The sequence below is a fragment of the Cucumis sativus genome, chromosome 5 (assembly GCF_000004075.3).
Source record: "Cucumis sativus cultivar 9930 chromosome 5, Cucumber_9930_V3, whole genome shotgun sequence".
Taxonomy (NCBI): domain Eukaryota; kingdom Viridiplantae; phylum Streptophyta; class Magnoliopsida; order Cucurbitales; family Cucurbitaceae; genus Cucumis; species Cucumis sativus.
This window is the reverse complement of record NC_026659.2, coordinates 21,354,448-21,372,839: the sequence shown is the minus strand read 5'-3', so window position 1 is coordinate 21,372,839 and position 18,392 is coordinate 21,354,448. Positions and strand designations below refer to the sequence as shown.

The following is an 18,392-nucleotide window of genomic DNA, read 5'->3' as shown; positions in this document are numbered from 1 at the left end:
TTTGCCAAATAAAAAAAATAACGTAAATTCACAAACATTATAAGTGCAACAACACTATTTAAGATAATATAGTATTAAAGTTCTTAATTAGGAACGCTTTGAATTAATGCAAAAACATTTTTCCCTTAAAAAGCACTTTTCAACACATTTTAAGAAAGTGATTCCAAAGAGTCAATATCAAATTTAATTATACCAATAATTATTTTCAGAAAGCCTCATACTAACAACTATCCAACTTATTCACAACTTATTCATAACCTAATATATATATATATATTAAATATTCATGGACATGTTAATATTTGTATATCATGATAGACAAAAATACGTAATAAAATTTGAATATATAGTAAAATTAAAAAAAAAAAATTCCAAAAAATTGATGAAAGTAATGCAAAGGGATACTTATTTATGAATTAAAAAGGATGGGAAGGGGGAATTGAAGAACTAAATGTTGGGTGTATCACCGTCAAATTGTCGATATGAAATCCAAAGAACTTGTAAAGTGATGACATGTGGCAGCGTTGAGTGAAAGCAAGGGTGAGATTAACAAAGAAAATAGAATTGAAGTTGTATGTATATATTATATATAAATGAAATGACAGAGCATTTCATCTGTGATTTGGTGTTTTATTGTTGAGTGATGATGTTCACTTTTTAGAGTGTTATTATGGCTTTGCTTTTTTGGGCTTTGTGGGTTCAACCAAGTTGCTAATATGGGTTGTATTTTCTTTTCTTTTCAACCTTTTTTTAATTTTGGGAAATCACTTTTTTTTAGCCTCTTTCTTTTTAAATAATAATAATAATAATAGCCTCCCGAAACAAAACTAAACTTCTATTATATCATACAATTAACTACATTATTATAATCATAAATCTCTTAATCCTCAACGTACACAGTATGAGTTGTTGTGTTTTAAATCATAGATCATAGTGTTAACACTTACATTAACAAAAAGATTATTCATTACCTTGTAAGCATATACCTGGAAAATTAAAGCAGTAGAAAGATACATCAATCCAACTTTTGTATCTTAAAATTTATTTGTTTTTTTTTCTTCTCAAATAAAAGCATTAAATATTTTTGAAGGGGAGGGGAAAAGTGATTTTCTTTTTTCTTTTTTCCTTTTCTCGTTTTCAAAAAAAAAATAAAGACAAGTGGATAGAGACATGTCATTTTCTCACATTTCCTTTCTTTTCTTCTTCCTTACCTTTTCTGCATTATATATATATACATGTATATAAATAAATGAGTAGGAAATACTTTATTTTTGGAACATTTTTTAAAATAGATTGAAACTATTTGTATATTTAATTGGATTTTTTAAAGGGTTTATCTCATTGGATTAAAGTATGGAAGTAGTTTGTTATGTTTTGAGCATAGTTTAATCGTTTTAATGATTATAATAATCAAAGATACAAATTTAATGATTTTTTCAATACTTAGTATCAACGTCTAATTTATTTATTTTTAATATATGATTGTGTTATTGATCATTTGATTGAAGTTATCTTTCATCAAGTAAATATTATAAATTAATAAGAATCTTATATTAATATAAAAAAAAAAAAACAGTTAACTTATTTATTAAAAAGAAGAAGAAGAAGAAATCAACCCTACAAAAGGAATATATTATAAATGATTTAGATTACAAGGTTGCTAGATTCTTTATTATTACTATTATTCTCTAAAAACAAACTTATTTAGTCTTAATTATACAATGAAAGCATCATCATTTAATTGATTGAGTATAATTTTATCTCCCCTTATGATTAGTATTTGGTATACTTTCATCATCTATAGTTTTGTTCATACAGTTTAGAAAAATGTGTTACATAGACTAACACCTGATAATAATAAAACAAAACAGCTCTCCCTCTGCAAAGCTAACACACTGGTAAATCTCTATGTTAATCTTTGATTGCTTTATGTTTTTATATATATATATATTTTCTTTAATTGTCAATTTCATAAGAATGGTTAGTTTTTCTTTCTTAATGTTGAACCTTGATTTGTTTGGAAATAAAGACAGATTGAAGTGATATAGATTCTTAATAAGAGTTATCCATGTTGATTAATCTCTATCAATTGAATGGTTTATATAAAATGAAGACAAACAATCAACGTCATGGGAACACGCAATAATGATATGAAATTATCGTTTATATTTTATAAATTAATTACTAGCTTTGAATATAATTGAATAGTGTGTTAGCCAATAAATGGATAATAACAAATAATCAAAGATATCAATCAAACAAATACTATTGACTTTAGAATAATAATAAACAATAGCTATGACTAAGATACAAGAATTTACATCCAACACAAAGTTTCATTTCTACTCAAACTAATGGAAAATTGGAGAGTTTGGAACATGGTAAGGTTTGGACACGACTTGACCAACATCAACTCGTGTTCGATCATGCTGAGGTCGAGCCTCATGAGACAAATTAGGCCAATAAGTGTAATGTAAGATATCCATGATTTATTATTTGAAAAAATGAACCATACAGGAAATTAAATATAGCTAAAAAAAAATTTAATTTAGTACTTTCGTTAGGAGTAATTACGAGATTTTATTGAAAAATAGGAACGAAACTAAATCATAGAACACATAGGTAAATTCAAATAATTTTTCCTTCAAATCGTTGACCTATTGTTACAACAACATTCAAATTTATTGTGTTATAAACGGATTTTCAACACTAAAATTCTAACTTTTTGAAAATCATTTGAGTCAAATCAACAATTGATTCATTCATTATAAATGAATATTAAAATAGGATTGGATTGGTGATTTTAAAAAGTAAAAATGTTTATTTATTAAATTTATTGGACTTTGGCTTTGTGTTGGTGTGTTGACAGTCCTACAACGTTAGTGTATAATTAATTCTATAGGGAATTGAAACTAAAAGAAAACAGTTTGTTTCGACTTTGAATGGATCCGATAATTTGACCATTCTCCTTTTTCCTATATAACTTTTTCTTTTCTCTCCTTTCCTTTCCTTATCTTTGGGGAGGAAGGAGGGCCGAGGGCCTTTGCTTGAAAGTGATTTGAGCTTCACCTACAAACACTTATTCCATTTTAAATATCTTTCTTTCGATAATTGTCCCAATCACCTCCAAATACACCTTTAACGATCCTAATTAAGTTTATTATCTAAAAAAATCCCAGGACAAATGTAGGAGAGACTGACAAACTATTGTAAAAATTAGAGTGATTTTTGTGGAAAAGAAAGTCGAGGACATCGTACTAGGTAGGTTAAGCGTATGATTTTGTATACATATGGCGGAGAAAAAGTGTTTGATTTTATGACTTAAATTCATAGTATTGTAGATATGTAAATTGTATAATTCGATTTTGTGATTTTACATTTTTGTTTCATAAATTGAACATTGCATTGTTGTATGTATTGATATGTAAATTTTTAAACTTAAAAATGTGCATATGTTGGAATGAAACTTAGATTGTTTAAATTTGAGATTTTTACTCATCAGTCAAGTAAACTTTTTGTATTACAGTATTGTTAAAATAAATGGTGTCTTACCATTTTTTGAACTTTAATAGCTAATTAAATATATCGATACGACCTAAGGATCTAGTTATTCTTGAAGTTGGTAATATCAGAGATAGTGATATAGATATAGGCTAATGGATTATTTAGAAAGGAAGACCATTCATTTCAACAATATTATAATCAAACAAAGCCTAAAAGCCTAATAAATAAGATCCCAAATTTAAACAATCTAAGATTTCATTCCAATACATGCACAATTTTAAGTTTAAAAATTTACATATCAATCCATACTTCTGTAAAACAATCCAATGTTCAACTTATGAAACAAAAATACAAAATCATGAAATCAAACAATTAAACAATTTACATAACAATAACATTATGATTTAATTCTTAAAATTTACATATCAATATACTAAAATTTAAGCCCTAAAATATACATCAAGACATAAATCAAACAATTAGATTTCCAAAGCACACTTAACCTAGTCCATGACTTGATACACAATTTCACTATATTATTTTTTACAATGTTTTACAAAATAATTATATTAAAACAAATTATTTATGAATAAACAAAAATATATGTTAATAAGTAGAAAGTAATTATACCTTGGAACTCCTAAGCAAATAATGATCAAACGGCGGGACGGTGACAACCACAAAAAGGAGAATTGATGCAACGACCGAAGAGATGGGAATGAAAAGAAAAGAGACAGAAATCTTCTGTGGTTCTTTAAGTGAGGAAATTGTGTACCTCATCCACGACTTCTATTTAAAGTCGTGGATCTGATTCACAACTTTGTGCGCACTAAACACATGTCAGCATTGACTACTAGTGAGAACAAACAACTCATCGAAGTCGTGGAGAGTCCACGACTTTAATGTCTTGTCGTGTACCCAGTCGATGACTTCAACGAATTGTCACAGATCGAGTCCACGACTTTGCTACTCTATCCTAGTTTCCTTCCTACCCTATTTTTAACATTATTTTTTAAAAAAATCAATTGCTAGTTATTAACTCTATGAGTGTTACCCATACTCAATTAATATGCATGTATTAGTCACACAAGTTTTGTGATTCGAATCTTTCAATCACAACTGTGTTTAAAAACAAAAAAAAAAAAAAGAAAAAATTCATCTTCCATCAAACCAGACTATCACAAGCTTGTGGTATAGTTTGCTACAAAAGGTAATAGTGAAAGTTGAATGTATGTCATGGCAACCTCCAATATAAATATGTAAGGTTTTTTCTTTTTAGGTTCAACCCTCAATGTTGTCTAGACCCTTAGGAAATGAGCAATAATAGATTTTAGCCTTGATTAAATATGAAGTCTTCCCCTTAAAAGTTGTCCCTATCAAAAATATCATTTAAACAATCTACCAACCAACACTCATTCCATTCTTGGACTCTACCAATTAATAGTGGAAATGAAAGGAAGAACATCCCAGCCCCAGCGCCAAAGCCCACCAAACCACATTTTAATACCTCATAAACAAAGTAAAAAAGATGAGACCCCCAGGGCCGTGTTACAGGTCTATTCGGAAATTGTCAATACAAGTGTAGGAATGACCATGACATTGACAATGTGTTCTATTCTTAATTCTTATGGCCCTCCTCTCACTCTCTTAGGCAGACATCGAGCTTGAATAGGAAAGAGAGAATCTTATTTGGAGCCCCAGTCCTTCAAACGGGGTGTTTGGCCCGTAACTTCAAGTTGGTGGAGTGAGTATTATAGGTTACTTCATGCTTGTGGTTTCAATCATAATATTTGTTCTTTTTAGTTATTATAACCTACTATTAACTACAATATTATTATTATTAACTACAATATTACTATTATTTCAAGTCTCTTTGTAACCGTGTTTACTCTATTTTATCTATTTTTATTTTCTTATTTGTTGCAATGTTTACTATTTTCTACACAGACTAAATTAGTCTACACTCTAAATTTAGACTATTAAAATCTACAAAATACTACAACCTAAAAACTATAATAACCAAACTAACTCAACACCTCAAACACCCTTGAATGGTTTTTTTAAAAAAAATTTATGGACCACTAAAACCCAAAGACTAACAACCAAACCAACTCACCACCCCAAACACCTTCAAAGGGTCTTTCTTGAAAATTTATCTTCCGTTATTGAGTGGATCGATCACCTTTCACAGAGTCTATCTTTTTGCCTCTTAGAAAGTGAAAATCCCAAATGACTGAAATTTTTTGTTTGTCATGTTATTCATGAAACATTCAATAACTTGGAGAGGCTCTCAAGGAAGTTGCCATTCCTTATTGGACCTTTTTATTGTATTCTTTCTCGGAGGATGAAAGAAGATCTGGATTATTTGTTTCGAAATTGGATTTGTAATTATGTTTACACAGATTGAAACTTTCTTCTTTGGTGTGTTCGACATCCAGTTGCCCTGACACATAGCCTAGAGGGATAGAGGGTTCGAATGTGAAAATGCTCATTCATGAAGTATAGTGTTTCTCTTTGGACTTCGGTGGCGAGTGAGCCTATTTTGTAGTTTAGATTATATTTTGTTAGATTCAAGACCCTTCCTCTAGGAAGCCTTTGGGTCATTTAATTTTTGCAATTCCTTATATTTTTTCATTTTCCATTTTTCATTAATGATGGTCTTCAATATAAATACACACTCAAAATATCAAATCAATCTAAACTATTTCCTAAATTACAAATGCAGCAGCCCTTACAGTAGAGAACAATAGCAACCAAAGCACATTAAAACGAATAAAGCTCAAGAGAAGTAAATTTAGTACAACCAACCTCAAAAAGAAGATTACATACCAGGCCATGGTGCTATTGAAGCATGAATTGCCAAAGGCCTAAAGTTACATGGATATGTTGGGAATTGGAGATGATCCGCACTATCCAATTTATATAAGAGGTGAATCTAAATGGCCTCACAATAGTTCTCCAGCCAAGCAATAGCAGACTTGAGGACGCGAACCTCACCGGTGAGAAGATGTTGGGCCAATAGTCTTCGCCGTGCCAACTTTCTGCCCAGACAAGGAGAATCAACCGGCTCTATTGCCTGCATGACCAGTACAAGAAGACTTAGTTTGTCCAAGTAGTACACCATATACACACACACACACATGCAAAGACATCACTTTTCATTGATGAGACCAATTCTCATATTGAGATGACTTTTCTTCGATGAAATGAAAAGAGACCAATACTCATATTATAATGATACATAATAAGCAATAGGAATCATAGGACAATTAGATCAACAAGTGCCTCACAACATATCAACTAGGTTTACACATCCATAACACCCTCATCACATCCCAAAATGAAGTTCTAATGATAGATGAAGTACAAGTTCCCAAAAGCGACAAATACAAAGCAACAAGATAACGAAAGACATAATTAAATTGAAAAAATGAAAGCATTCCAATCTAAGCAAATGTCCTGTATAAAGTAATCTTTGAAGACTTTGGATTGGATGCACCAAAAATATACAAACCCATTATCCATATCAGTATCACAAAATCTCATTATACAACACAAAGCAATGCAAGGAATTGAGCAACATAAGAAAGGTTAACTTTTCCAATATTGGATGTCTGACATTGCCTTCATCCCCCAGTAATATGACATATATTGTTCAGTCTAGAGTGATGGAGTTTGAAATATATATGTGTGTGTACGTACACACATATGTTCAAAAAGATATTTAGCTCCCAATCTTTGAGGCAAAGGTTTGACTTGAAAGTTTGCGTTTGTTAAGTGTTAGAATTAGGAGGACTTGGCCCAAGGAAGGATTTACCCTAATTTCCTTTCCTTTTTTATCATAAGCATGTTGCCTATTTATCTTCCCTCCTGTATCTTTTGTTAATATGAGAAATTAATAAAAGTCAATCGTGATTTTCCTTCCCGTACTCGGGTTTTCACGTAACTCGGTGTCTATTTTACTTCACCGCTTTTTAACACTAAGTTTGGAGGTTTGAGAGGATTTGGGAAGTTTGAAAGGAACCTGAATTTTTAAACCTAGGTTTGGCAACTTCTCCCCCAAATGTAGGTTAGAGCTAGGAAGTTGTGAGAGTACTAGTGAGGGATATATTTGGAATATTTGTAGAATAGTAGTAAGAACATAGTAGTAATTAGTAAGTGGTGTTTTGGTTATAATAAAGGAAGTTGAACATTTTAGAGGAAGCAACGATTTTGGGTTTTGTTATTGTGGAACTTTGGCAGAGACATAGCCCCTTTTGAAGGGCTATCAATATTGTAATTTATTTAGTCATTGCAATATATTTCTATCTATTTGTTTGCAATTGTGTTTCCTAAACCCTAGTTAGGAGAATCTAAAGCCAAACTCACCAGTCTCCCAAGCCTAACCTCAGGCCAAATGCAACTACTAAAGGTAAGCAGAACAAGTGGACATATAATGTGTCAGCATTCAAAACAGTAATACATTAGGAAAGAAATGGAATAACGGGAAAAATGTCAGAAAGATGGCTCTGACTTAAGTCAATAACCAAAACTCTTCAAACATCTACCTATAAATATTACAGAATTTCACCAATAGTCACAACCAGAAAATCAAAATCTAGTACAATACATGCATCGCATACTGCATAACTTATTTATAAAAAGATTTGCGAAAAGTATCTTCTTGGTCCCTAAGTTTTGAGTTTAGTTTTCATTTGGTTCTTAAGTTTCAATAATTTACACTCAACCCCTTCAGTTTTGAGTTTAAATTCCATTTGGTCTATGGGTTCAATAATCTTACATCTTTTTCTCGGAGTTTTGAGTTTAATTTCATTTGGTCTCTAGGTTTCAATAGTTTATATATTTTTCCTTGAGTTTTCCTTGGTACACACTTTGGCCTTTGAGGTTAACTTTCAATTAATTAATTTAAAATAATTGTGACGTGAATTTCTTAATTAATTTTAACAGTGATGGAAAATTAGTGAAAACCAATCTCACTATTTTATATTAATGTATAGACATTAACACCAAAGATTAAATGCTGAGTCTTTGGTGAAAAATCAAGGTTGATAGTGTAAATCTTGAGCCTAGGGAACAAATGGAAACAAGGGTAGAAATATAACATTTTGAAAACTAGAAACCAAACCAAATGAAAACTAGAACCATACAGTAATTTTCTTTCCCAAACAACTTTTTGTCAAACAAATTGATTTTGGAGTGTGATTACCTCAATAGATGCATTATACTCTTCAACTAATTGTTTGAATTGAGAAAGCAAAATCCGATGTGCTTCAACTTCTTTATAGACATTCTTCAGTGGAATTCGAGCCAATCGACCATCACCATTAACAGCTTCAGAACTTAAGTCATTTAACTCTATACAATCAAGAATCAAGATATCAAACTTGAGTCACGCCAATGCAGAAATGACAGCCAATAAATCGAGAGATGCAAACCCTGAGGATTAGTGCAAGACAAAATACGAGCAAATGCACGAAGTGATTGGGGAAGACCTCTCCCTTTCCCTGTGGCAGATCTCACTTCTCTGATGGTGTATAAAAATTACAAAAGCTGTAATAGTTTGGTCAAGATAACGTAATATGATATAATTTTTGAGATAAAGTAATACGTACTCTATCCACGTTTGATTATCTAAATTTTGTTATAATCAGTATTCTATTACTCGAACTCCTGCAAATTCTATTGAATATATTTGCCCTCGAAAAGTTTATATAGGTGGGTGACAGACCAAGCAAAAAAATTCTTCTCACTCAGACGCTCATTACTTTTACTTGACTGCATTTATATACAAACATAAATTTCCAATATAAGTAAATATTCAATTCATACAATATTTTCAGCATGGCATCCATTACCGCATGGGAAGCAACTCAGAACAACAAATCATTAAACTCAAAACTGGACTCTTGTCTCCATAAAGCAGATACTACATGCTAAGAAGCAAGCACGAACACGGACATGGGACATGGATACAGATACAACAAGACACGGTGATAAGCCAATTTCTAAAATAATAGAATATGGACACGTTGGGGATACACTTTTTTTCAAAATTAATTTTTTTATACTATGTAAATTTGTCCCAAAATACTGAAGGTTCTTCATTTCCTCAACAAAAAAGAAACACTAAATGTTCTTCACAAAAAAAAAAAAACATAAAATGTCATTGTGTCATTGTCAATTATCAAGTTAATAATTAACTATTGTAGTTTGTAGGAGTACAAAACATATTATATATATTCAAACATTCAACCTATACCTAAGTTAGCAATTTAACCTAAACTGGAAAGTGGTTTTCCATACAAAAGAATAAAATATTAAAAACTATACTCTCAAATCTATGATATCTTGATCCTTATCAACACCATCCTCCTTAATAATTTCAACCTCCAACTCTGAATCATCTAAAGATAAATTAGCTACTTCAAGTGAATCAAAAGCATCTCCCGAATATCCCATGACCTGGTTTCTCCTTTTGAATATTCTGGAGTTTTTCTAGACAAAAGACGAAGGTTACTGTAGATAAATACAAAATCATCTGCACGTTGAGACGTCATTTTGTTCCTATTAATGGAGTTAATAAAAGAATATGTGCTCCAATTTCTTTCCAACATAAAGAGGATCAGGTTGTCCTAAAACTTTAAAAACAATCTTTTGAAGTATTGGTAAATAAGCCCCATGAATTGCCCACCAACTTCTAGAATCTATAGTGTATCTCTTGCACATGGAATCATATTTATCAAAATCTCCAGTTTTTGTAGAAAATTGAGCAAATTCTATGTTCACTTTTGCACAATCCTCGGGCTACTAAAATACCTAATTCAAACACGTCATAGAAAGAAGAATAGTACTCCATGACTTGGTTTAGCAATTTGAGAGTAAAGTGATGTGATGTGCTAAACAGTGAAGTGGAGTGCTATTCTTGTTCCAATGTCCTGTTTAGCACATTGGAATACTATTCATGGAGTACTATTCTTCTTTCTATGACGTGTATGAATAGGTATTTTAGTAGCCCCGAGGATCGTGCAAGAAGTAAACATAGAATTTGCTCAATTTTCTACAAAAAAAAAAAATGGAGAGTTTGTTGATTATTCTATATGCGAGAGATACACTACAAATCCTATAAGTTGGTGGGCAACTCATGGGACTTATGCACCAATGCTTCAAAAGTTTGTTTTTAAAGCTTTAGGACAATCATCATCCTCTTCATGTTGTGAAAGAAATTGAAGCACATATTCTTTTATGAGCTCCATTAAGAGGAACAAAATGATGCATCCACGTGCATAAGATTTGGTATTTATCCACACTAACCTTCATCTTTTGTCTAGAAAAAGACCAGAATATTCAAAAGGAGAAACCAAGTCATGGGATATTGCAGGAGATGCTTTTGATTCGCATGAAGATGTGGGCATGCTTGAAGTAGCTAATTTATCTTTAGATGATCCAGAGTTGGAGGCTGAAATTACTAAAAGGAGGATGGTGTTGATAAGGATGAAGTTGTCATTGAGATTTGAGAGGATAGTTTTTTATTAGTCTTTAATATTTTTTTCTTTTGTATGGAAAATCACTTTCCATGTTGAATATACCTAATTTGTTTTGTACTCCTACAAACTACCATGGTTAAATATTAACTTGACAATTGACAATGACATTTTATGCTTTTTTTTAGTGAAGAACATATATTTATTTATTTTGTTAAGGAAATGAAAAACATTTAGTATTTTGTGTCTATGTCCTATTATTTTAGAAATTTGCGTATCACCGTGTCCATGTCCATGCTTCTTTGGAGGGAGCTCTCTATGCAAGAAGGAACTCCAACTAAGAGAAATTGTGATTAGAATTTGATTCGGATAATTGATCCATACCTAGCAGCACATAAATTTCTTAGAAATTTAAACTTGGGAGTTGTATCTTTATTTTACACAAAATCACCTGAAACTTATATAAGAGAATAATAATAAATTTCAAAAGCGAAATTTTTTGTGACTTGTTAGTGTTTGCTGCTTAGTGGGAGTTTTTGGGAGGGTGTATACAGTCTTAAGAGAACTTCGGAGGTCATTAATTGATGTGTGTGCCTTTATTAGGTCCAAATTCAACATATCCTTGCGCTCCAGTGGCCGTGGCTAAGCCTTTTTGTAAATAGTTGTTGAACTTGTTTTAGTTGATTGGAGATTCTTTCTAGTTTGTCTCTTTCTTTTTTTTCTTTTTACTCGTTTACTCTATGCAGGCACTTTTTTTTCCATTTTCTTCCAATTAAAGTTAGTTTTTATTTTAAATTGAATCTTCCCCCTTCGACAGGAAAAAGACCCATGGATAATTTGGAATTTACAAATAAAGAGGAATTCCATCTAAATGAAGTTACAAAAACTGAAGAGGCTTGTTTCCTTTAGAGAAAAAAAAATGAAGTTACAAAAAGCTTCTCCAAGGGAATAATAGAGAGTTGAAGGCTTAAGCTAAAAATATTAAACTACTTTTTGACAAAGATAATAACCTGATGGTGAAAGAATTCCCAGTGGAGTAAACACCTTTCACATAGTCGGTACCTGATGTGCAACTTCTTCCCCAAAGTTCCAACTTTATTCTCGCCAAAGGATCATCTTTAACAGTTTTAACTGGGACCTGTACCTGAGTATGCCATATTTCCATGTAGACATATACAATTCAACATTCAAATGAGTATCCATAAAAAAAAAATATAAAGAGCATCATCTTCAAAACAGAATTTTAAAAGTAAAAGAAGCGAATTCAAATGATAAATAGCATTACCAAAATATACAAGTATCATCCTACACATCCACTTCTTTTCCTAAAGATTAAGAGAAAAAAATAGTTATTATCCTAAATGTGAAAAGATCTGAGAGCAAGGAGAGGTGGCCGTAGTCAAGCACGGGGGAGATTGGCCAAATAGGAGAAGGTTGATGATTGAAGAGGAGGATCAGCTGTTTGTCCATCCAAGAGCCATGCACTTACATAACTACTTCATGCAAGATTGAGAGAATTAGAAAAACCAAAGAAGATTGTTTGCGTTTGTTGGTTTTAAGATGCCAAAATGGATCAAACCTATGAGGAGTGGACACTGCATTTTGGATAGTGTCGATGTCGGACATGCTCACCTGACATGTGTCAGACACGCCTGACAGACACAAAACTGTGTCATCTTTTTTCTTTTGCTTTTTTTTATTATTCTGACAAACGCCAACACGTGAGGACATCACTGGATGACACATTGGGGGACGCTAACATCATTTTATTATTATTCTTATATTATATTATTAAAAGTTATTTTTAAAATATAAAATATTTTTTAACAAATAAACCCCGGCCTCTCTAAAAGTCTTCCAAGTTCAGCCCTCTCTCCAATCGATTGGTATTGTGTCGTGTCACATGTTGGTGTCGTGCTTCCTGAGATCAAACTAAGAAGACCACTTTAAATCCTAAAAGGGAGTCCTAATTGATTGAAACTATCATCACAGTGGAATTATAATAATGCTTAAACTTTTTTTTAGAGGAACAGCTATACAATAACCATAGTTCTCCATTGCGTCAATAATTTCCTTCAATCTAAATTTCCATAACTTACCTGATCATGAATGTTGTATGGAAGCGCAAACCCAAAATCCAACATCAACGTAGCATTTGAATATTTTCCATACCTTATTAGTACCTGTAAAATAGCCCTAGTAAATTTAAGGGTAAAAAAATCAAATGTATTACATCAATTAAAATGAATTATATTGGCTTGCGATTGCTTGCAATATAATCACAGAAGTAACCAATAAAGCATGTACATAAAACAATATCATGTATGAGTCATATATACAGAAACAATATCCAAACCATGAAACAGCTCAACCCGAAACTTTCAAGAGAAGAAATCTGTAGATCCATGGGAAATCTTGATTCCAACTTCTCCCGTGCAAGTAGATTTCACAAATCATGTAATTAAAAATGATAAGCTTCTTCACGTATCAAAGGTTCAGAAAAGATTGAAATATGTTAAGACTTCATATCATACAAGTAGTTTGTACACATCCATGGTTCAGACAAAATTACAGTTTTGTTTCAAATGAACGAAATATAAGCATATAACCATAACTTGAGAATTAATATTAGAAAGGTATTCAAAAGAAATCAATGTAAAACTTCCCCGAGCAATCAGGTCCCCACAGGAATGGAGACACCAAAAAGAAGAAAGAATGAAAAGAAATTGTATCACTCAGTTCAAAGATCATACGCAAAAAAACATGGAGAGCCATTGAACGGAAGTTCGTTTGCTATGTTGATAGAGCAAAATTGAAGGTGAACCAATAAATAAATCACTCCACCTGAACCTTGTATATTTAGTTGAAGTTAAAAATCAAAATGAAAACTTACATGTTCACCAGGGGCAAAATCACGATCAGCAACAACCTAGACATATATATTCAGAAACTTGAAAGTCAAAAAAGAAAGTTTAGTTGGGGAGAAAAAAAGTATAATAGCAAATAAGCAATAAAACAAACTAATGACATCAATTACAAAAGGAATTGTTGGTTTGAAGACAGAGGTAACTATGAAGCTAGAACATCCATGTCAAGATAATGCCAGGTCAACTAAGATTGTAAGAAAAATATCATGATGGACAGCAAAAGAATGCTAGGCCAACAATCACCAAAGTATACACAAGGAAGGGTACAAAGGGAATTTGAACCAAGGCAATATGGTTGTTAGGTTTGCAAGTGGTCCTAACAACACATGGCAACAGAAGGGAAGGAATATATATCTAGGTGTTTTGTGCTACGATTCTTTATGTGGAATTGAACGTTTGTTTGGTTCATTAGGAGAGAACAGCCCTCTTACTTTGCTGGAAAAACTAGCTTGAAGTCCTTTTGTGGTATTGTGATTCATACAGAACACATAGTACCAATCCTCCCAATATCACTCTGTTGTGTGTGTGCTGTTGTGTATTCTGCATTGTGTGTGTGTGCTGGTTTGAGCCTTCTGTAGGCACACTGGGAGCTTAGCAAAGAACTTCCACAGATGGAGTAAATTTCAAGTAACAATATGTTAACTTCCAGAAAATAGGATTTATAACCAGAGAGAGAGGAAGAGACCTCAGAGAGCTGTTTGTCATCATCATTTAGTAACATTGCTTCTGAAGCACCATCGTGATTTAAAAAATCTGCAAATGGAATCTGTCAAAAATATTAAATTATACAAATATAACTGAAGTAAAGCTTCTTTTGTACTAAGAAATCTGCTCGAGCTCACAAAAAATGTATGCAACCAAATCAAAGCTTTTGTTGTACAATAGAAAAGAAATGTCATTTCGTCTAATAAAAGAATACCAGAGAGACACCCTCTGTGCTTCTCCATGCTCTAGAAGTAACTGTCAATCAATAGTAAAGTAATGAAAATGTATAACAAAAAATTTCAAGGAATTGCAAACTGATAGTAACTCAAACTGTTTGGCTTCACTACATATGCACATCAGAAGAGGAAAACATCACAACTGACATACCAACCTTCTTGACAGAATTTACCTACCAAGGGCATATGCATGCATGAAATCATCGCAACTGATCCTATCAATAATTTCAGGAAAGGCTTCCAGTGCCTGAAATCATATGATGTATGCATAACATTAAGAAAATGAATCAAACTTCAAAAGTAACCTCAAGTCAAAAATAGATTGAAAAAAAATTGATAGACATGATCTAATAAAATACTATTTTGTATGTAATTTGTAAATATTTACAACATATATAGCATATACAAACATAAAAAAGACATTAGTGCTAACAAAAAAGAATTGCACAAGACATATAATACCTAGATGCAAAGCTAGGATGCCATTTTGCAACTCTGTATCTTAAAATCGACCAAAAAAGTTCATATTACAAAATAAATATATTTTAACTTTATGATGTAGTATACCTGATTTTATCGAGACATATTAAAAGTTGATCAAGTTCAGAGTTCATTTAAAACTTAATCATTGAACTAGGGGATAGAAACTTTGAATATGAAGATACTAATATAGAATCAGCAAGGCACCCTCTAAATGTCAAGCTATAAAAAGAATTATTTAGCTAAAGCAAAGCACTTACTTTCCTGATTGCCAGAAATTCCCTTTTGATCTGTGATCTTTGATTAAGTGATTCCTCATATAAAGAGCTTTTACGAATCATCTCCAACTCGCTTTCTTTCCAAAATATCTGCAATAACTCAAAAGGGCAAGAAGCAGAGCCAACTTGTTCTCTATGAGCTTTTCAAATTAGTGTCGAACATCGTAATATTGAAAGCTTAGAAATTTCGGCAGCTCATTAATAAAATAGAAATTGATTCAGATTGAAAAAAACAAAAAATCATTCAGGGGAAATAAAAACAAATATGAATGAAAAAGAAGAAAAATAAGGACCCCTACAACCAAATTGCTGCCAAAAAAAGCCATGATGAAACTAGCTGATGAACTTTTTTCCTTGTTTTTGGTAAAAACAATTGATGAGATGTTATGCAACCTTTTATGGCATGCAGTAGAATAAAATATTAATGACTTGGTGTGCTTGCTATAAACGGACAGACATACACACACACACATATATTAATAAGAGAAAGATAAGGAAGATCAAACAAAACAGAGAGAATTACTATAATTTTATAACATGTAGTTTCTAGGCCACAACATGTCAACATCCATGGAATAACTGCAAAAACTTTATCCACATAATTTATAGTCCTGCCACATCTTGAGAATGCTGGATTATGCATGGAATTTATTCCATAAGTCATTCTTGTTTGGTTTAGGATTAATAGAAACCCACACACATACACACACAAAAATTGCTCAACCTATATATGGTTGCTCATATTTGCCAAGCTGAGCTAACACGTATATTGTTTCCACATATCAGCTCCTTCAGTATGATATTGTTTCAAACATAACGGTAAAAGGCAGAATATTAACTGTGTTATGCATCTCCCATGGTTGAGGAAGTCGAATGATGTAAGGTGCCCACTCAGAACCCTAGCATGAAGAAAATAAATCATTCATCAAAATAGAAAATCTCAATTGGTTTCTTGTTCAAGTTAATAGCACAGATGAATACAAATATAGCTCTCATCTTTGAAATAACCAACCTAACCATGTCCTTACCAGGCCTAATTTATGTTCAAGAAGAACTACAACAGCGAGCTTGGCAACATTTCCAATCTCATTGCCTAAAAGATCTCTAATGGGTAAAGGAAGACTATCAGGTGAAATTTGCTGCAAAGAAAAAAAATATCTTACAACAATATTTTAAATACATTCTCTTAAGTATTATAAAATTCATCACAAAGTTGTTTACACTATACCACATTGAAAGGAACCTTTAAAATACAATCTCCAGCCCGTATAGTCTCAGAAGCAAACAGAAACCTACAGTTAGCAAAACGTATGCTATTGGTTTAAATTGTTTAAACCTCATAAGAATGTAATGACGGAAGTCAAAGAAGTGTGAGTACCTTCCAATGGAAGATTTCCCAATAGAAAGCACTGACGAGATCTTTGTCTCTGCTTTTCGTTCCAACCATGGTAGAAATGTGTCATCGTTACTCTCAGCCAAGGAATATAGTTCCTGGTAAGTGCAGAATGATTAGCACCTAATTTTGGATTGAGGTGGTGTCATTAACACGAGTATACTATTCAACTACAACATATTGGAAGAATTGGCAATATACCTTACGAAGAGAAGAGGTTGAGAAGTGGCTATTGAAGTAGAAAGCATTAGAAGTACAGAGTACTGGAGATGTCTGCCATCGCCATATATTGTTTAATCGAATTCCCAAAAACATTTAAGACTCTCAAAGTTCTCTGTTGAGTTCACATTAGGACGAATATCCCCAAAGTTTACATCAGTAATATATGCCTCAAACTCTACACATTTCGTCAAAAATTAAAGCGCAGTTAAAAACAGTGAACTTACATTACCTTGTATTTTATGCAAAACATGCAATGCCCATAATACTCCAATGAGTCCAAAATGATTGACGAGTAAGAGAAGCTCTGCAACTTACAGTTCTAACAACTGCCTTCCAATTCCATATTTTAAGGATTTCCTTCTCCAACGCCTTTACACTTTCATATAATGCTTAATACAACAATGTGGTGAAAGAATAACGATGCAATGAAAGCATTTTAAACGAACTGGAAGTAACAAAGCAGTGATTATGACGATAGGAAAGAGTTAGGGTTGGGGCTTGAATTTACATCAGAAATTGAATTACTCTGGAACGGTGGGTTTAAGGTTAGGTTTTATGCAATCTAATCGTTCTGGATATTGATCTGCTGTATGATTTACTTCAGAGTGCAACAATGGTGGAGGAAATCAGTGAGAAACCGAGTCGGCACTCGGCAGCTGAAGAAGAGTAAGAAGGAGTTAGAAAAAAATTGAAGGGGAAAGCCGCCCTTTTATAGTAAATGTAAATGGCGCGTAAAATAAAACCAAAACCGATATTACTAATCACTTTTTGACAAAAAAGAAAAAAAAGGCAAAAGGGAAAAAGGTATAACTGGCGAGATATAATAAATTATCGGACGTTTGGGAGAAGGATTATAATAATTCCACTATTATAATAATATGCATTTAGAAAAAAAAATTATGATAAGTAGTGTTTATTATAGTATACGTTTGGAAAATGATTAATGATAGTATACGTTTGAAGGATGATTGAAGAATGAGTGAAAAAGACTGAAAAATGAGCACATTTTTTAAAATACCATTCATTTCCTTCCTTTGCTTGGGCATACTAACTTATTGATGTTAAAAGTGTAGGTTAAAACTACTATAAATATTAGTATTGTACATATCAATGATGCATGCAAGGATAAAGATACAATTACTAGATTTGAGATGGTAAATAGTTCA

General features: G+C 32.1%; 1 protein-coding gene across 1 annotated transcript; it reads right to left on the bottom strand.

The window, feature by feature from the left end:
* Positions 1–6,112: 6,112 nt before the first annotated feature.
* Positions 6,113–17,917, bottom strand: LOC105434390 (actin-histidine N-methyltransferase). The gene is made up of 16 exons (XM_011657043.2): positions 17,456–17,917; positions 17,206–17,338; positions 16,990–17,102; positions 16,840–16,903; positions 16,640–16,750; positions 16,451–16,510; positions 15,594–15,701; positions 15,031–15,100; positions 14,832–14,872; positions 14,598–14,678; positions 13,879–13,914; positions 13,085–13,168; positions 11,996–12,129; positions 8,940–9,028; positions 8,711–8,859; positions 6,113–6,580 (listed from the first exon to the last, which is right to left on the bottom strand). The coding sequence occupies exons 2-16, from the start codon at positions 17,317–17,319 to the stop codon at positions 6,440–6,442; spliced, it is 1,395 nt and encodes a 464-aa protein (XP_011655345.1). The 5' UTR covers positions 17,320–17,338; positions 17,456–17,917; the 3' UTR covers positions 6,113–6,439.
* Positions 17,918–18,392: the final 475 nt, after the last annotated feature.

Excerpts from the sequence above, each read along its gene's own strand:
- LOC105434390 (XM_011657043.2), bottom strand. The coding sequence starts at position 17,319 with ATGTTTTTGGGAATTCGATTAAACAATATATGGCGATGGCAGACATCT. Across the intron at positions 14,873-15,030 it reads CATGCATGCATATGCCCTTG|TTACTTCTAGAGCATGGAGA; the intron begins GTAGGTAAATTC and ends ATTGATTGACAG. Across the intron at positions 6,581-8,710 it reads AGTATAATGCATCTATTGAG|GCAATAGAGCCGGTTGATTC; the intron begins GTAATCACACTC and ends CTGGTCATGCAG.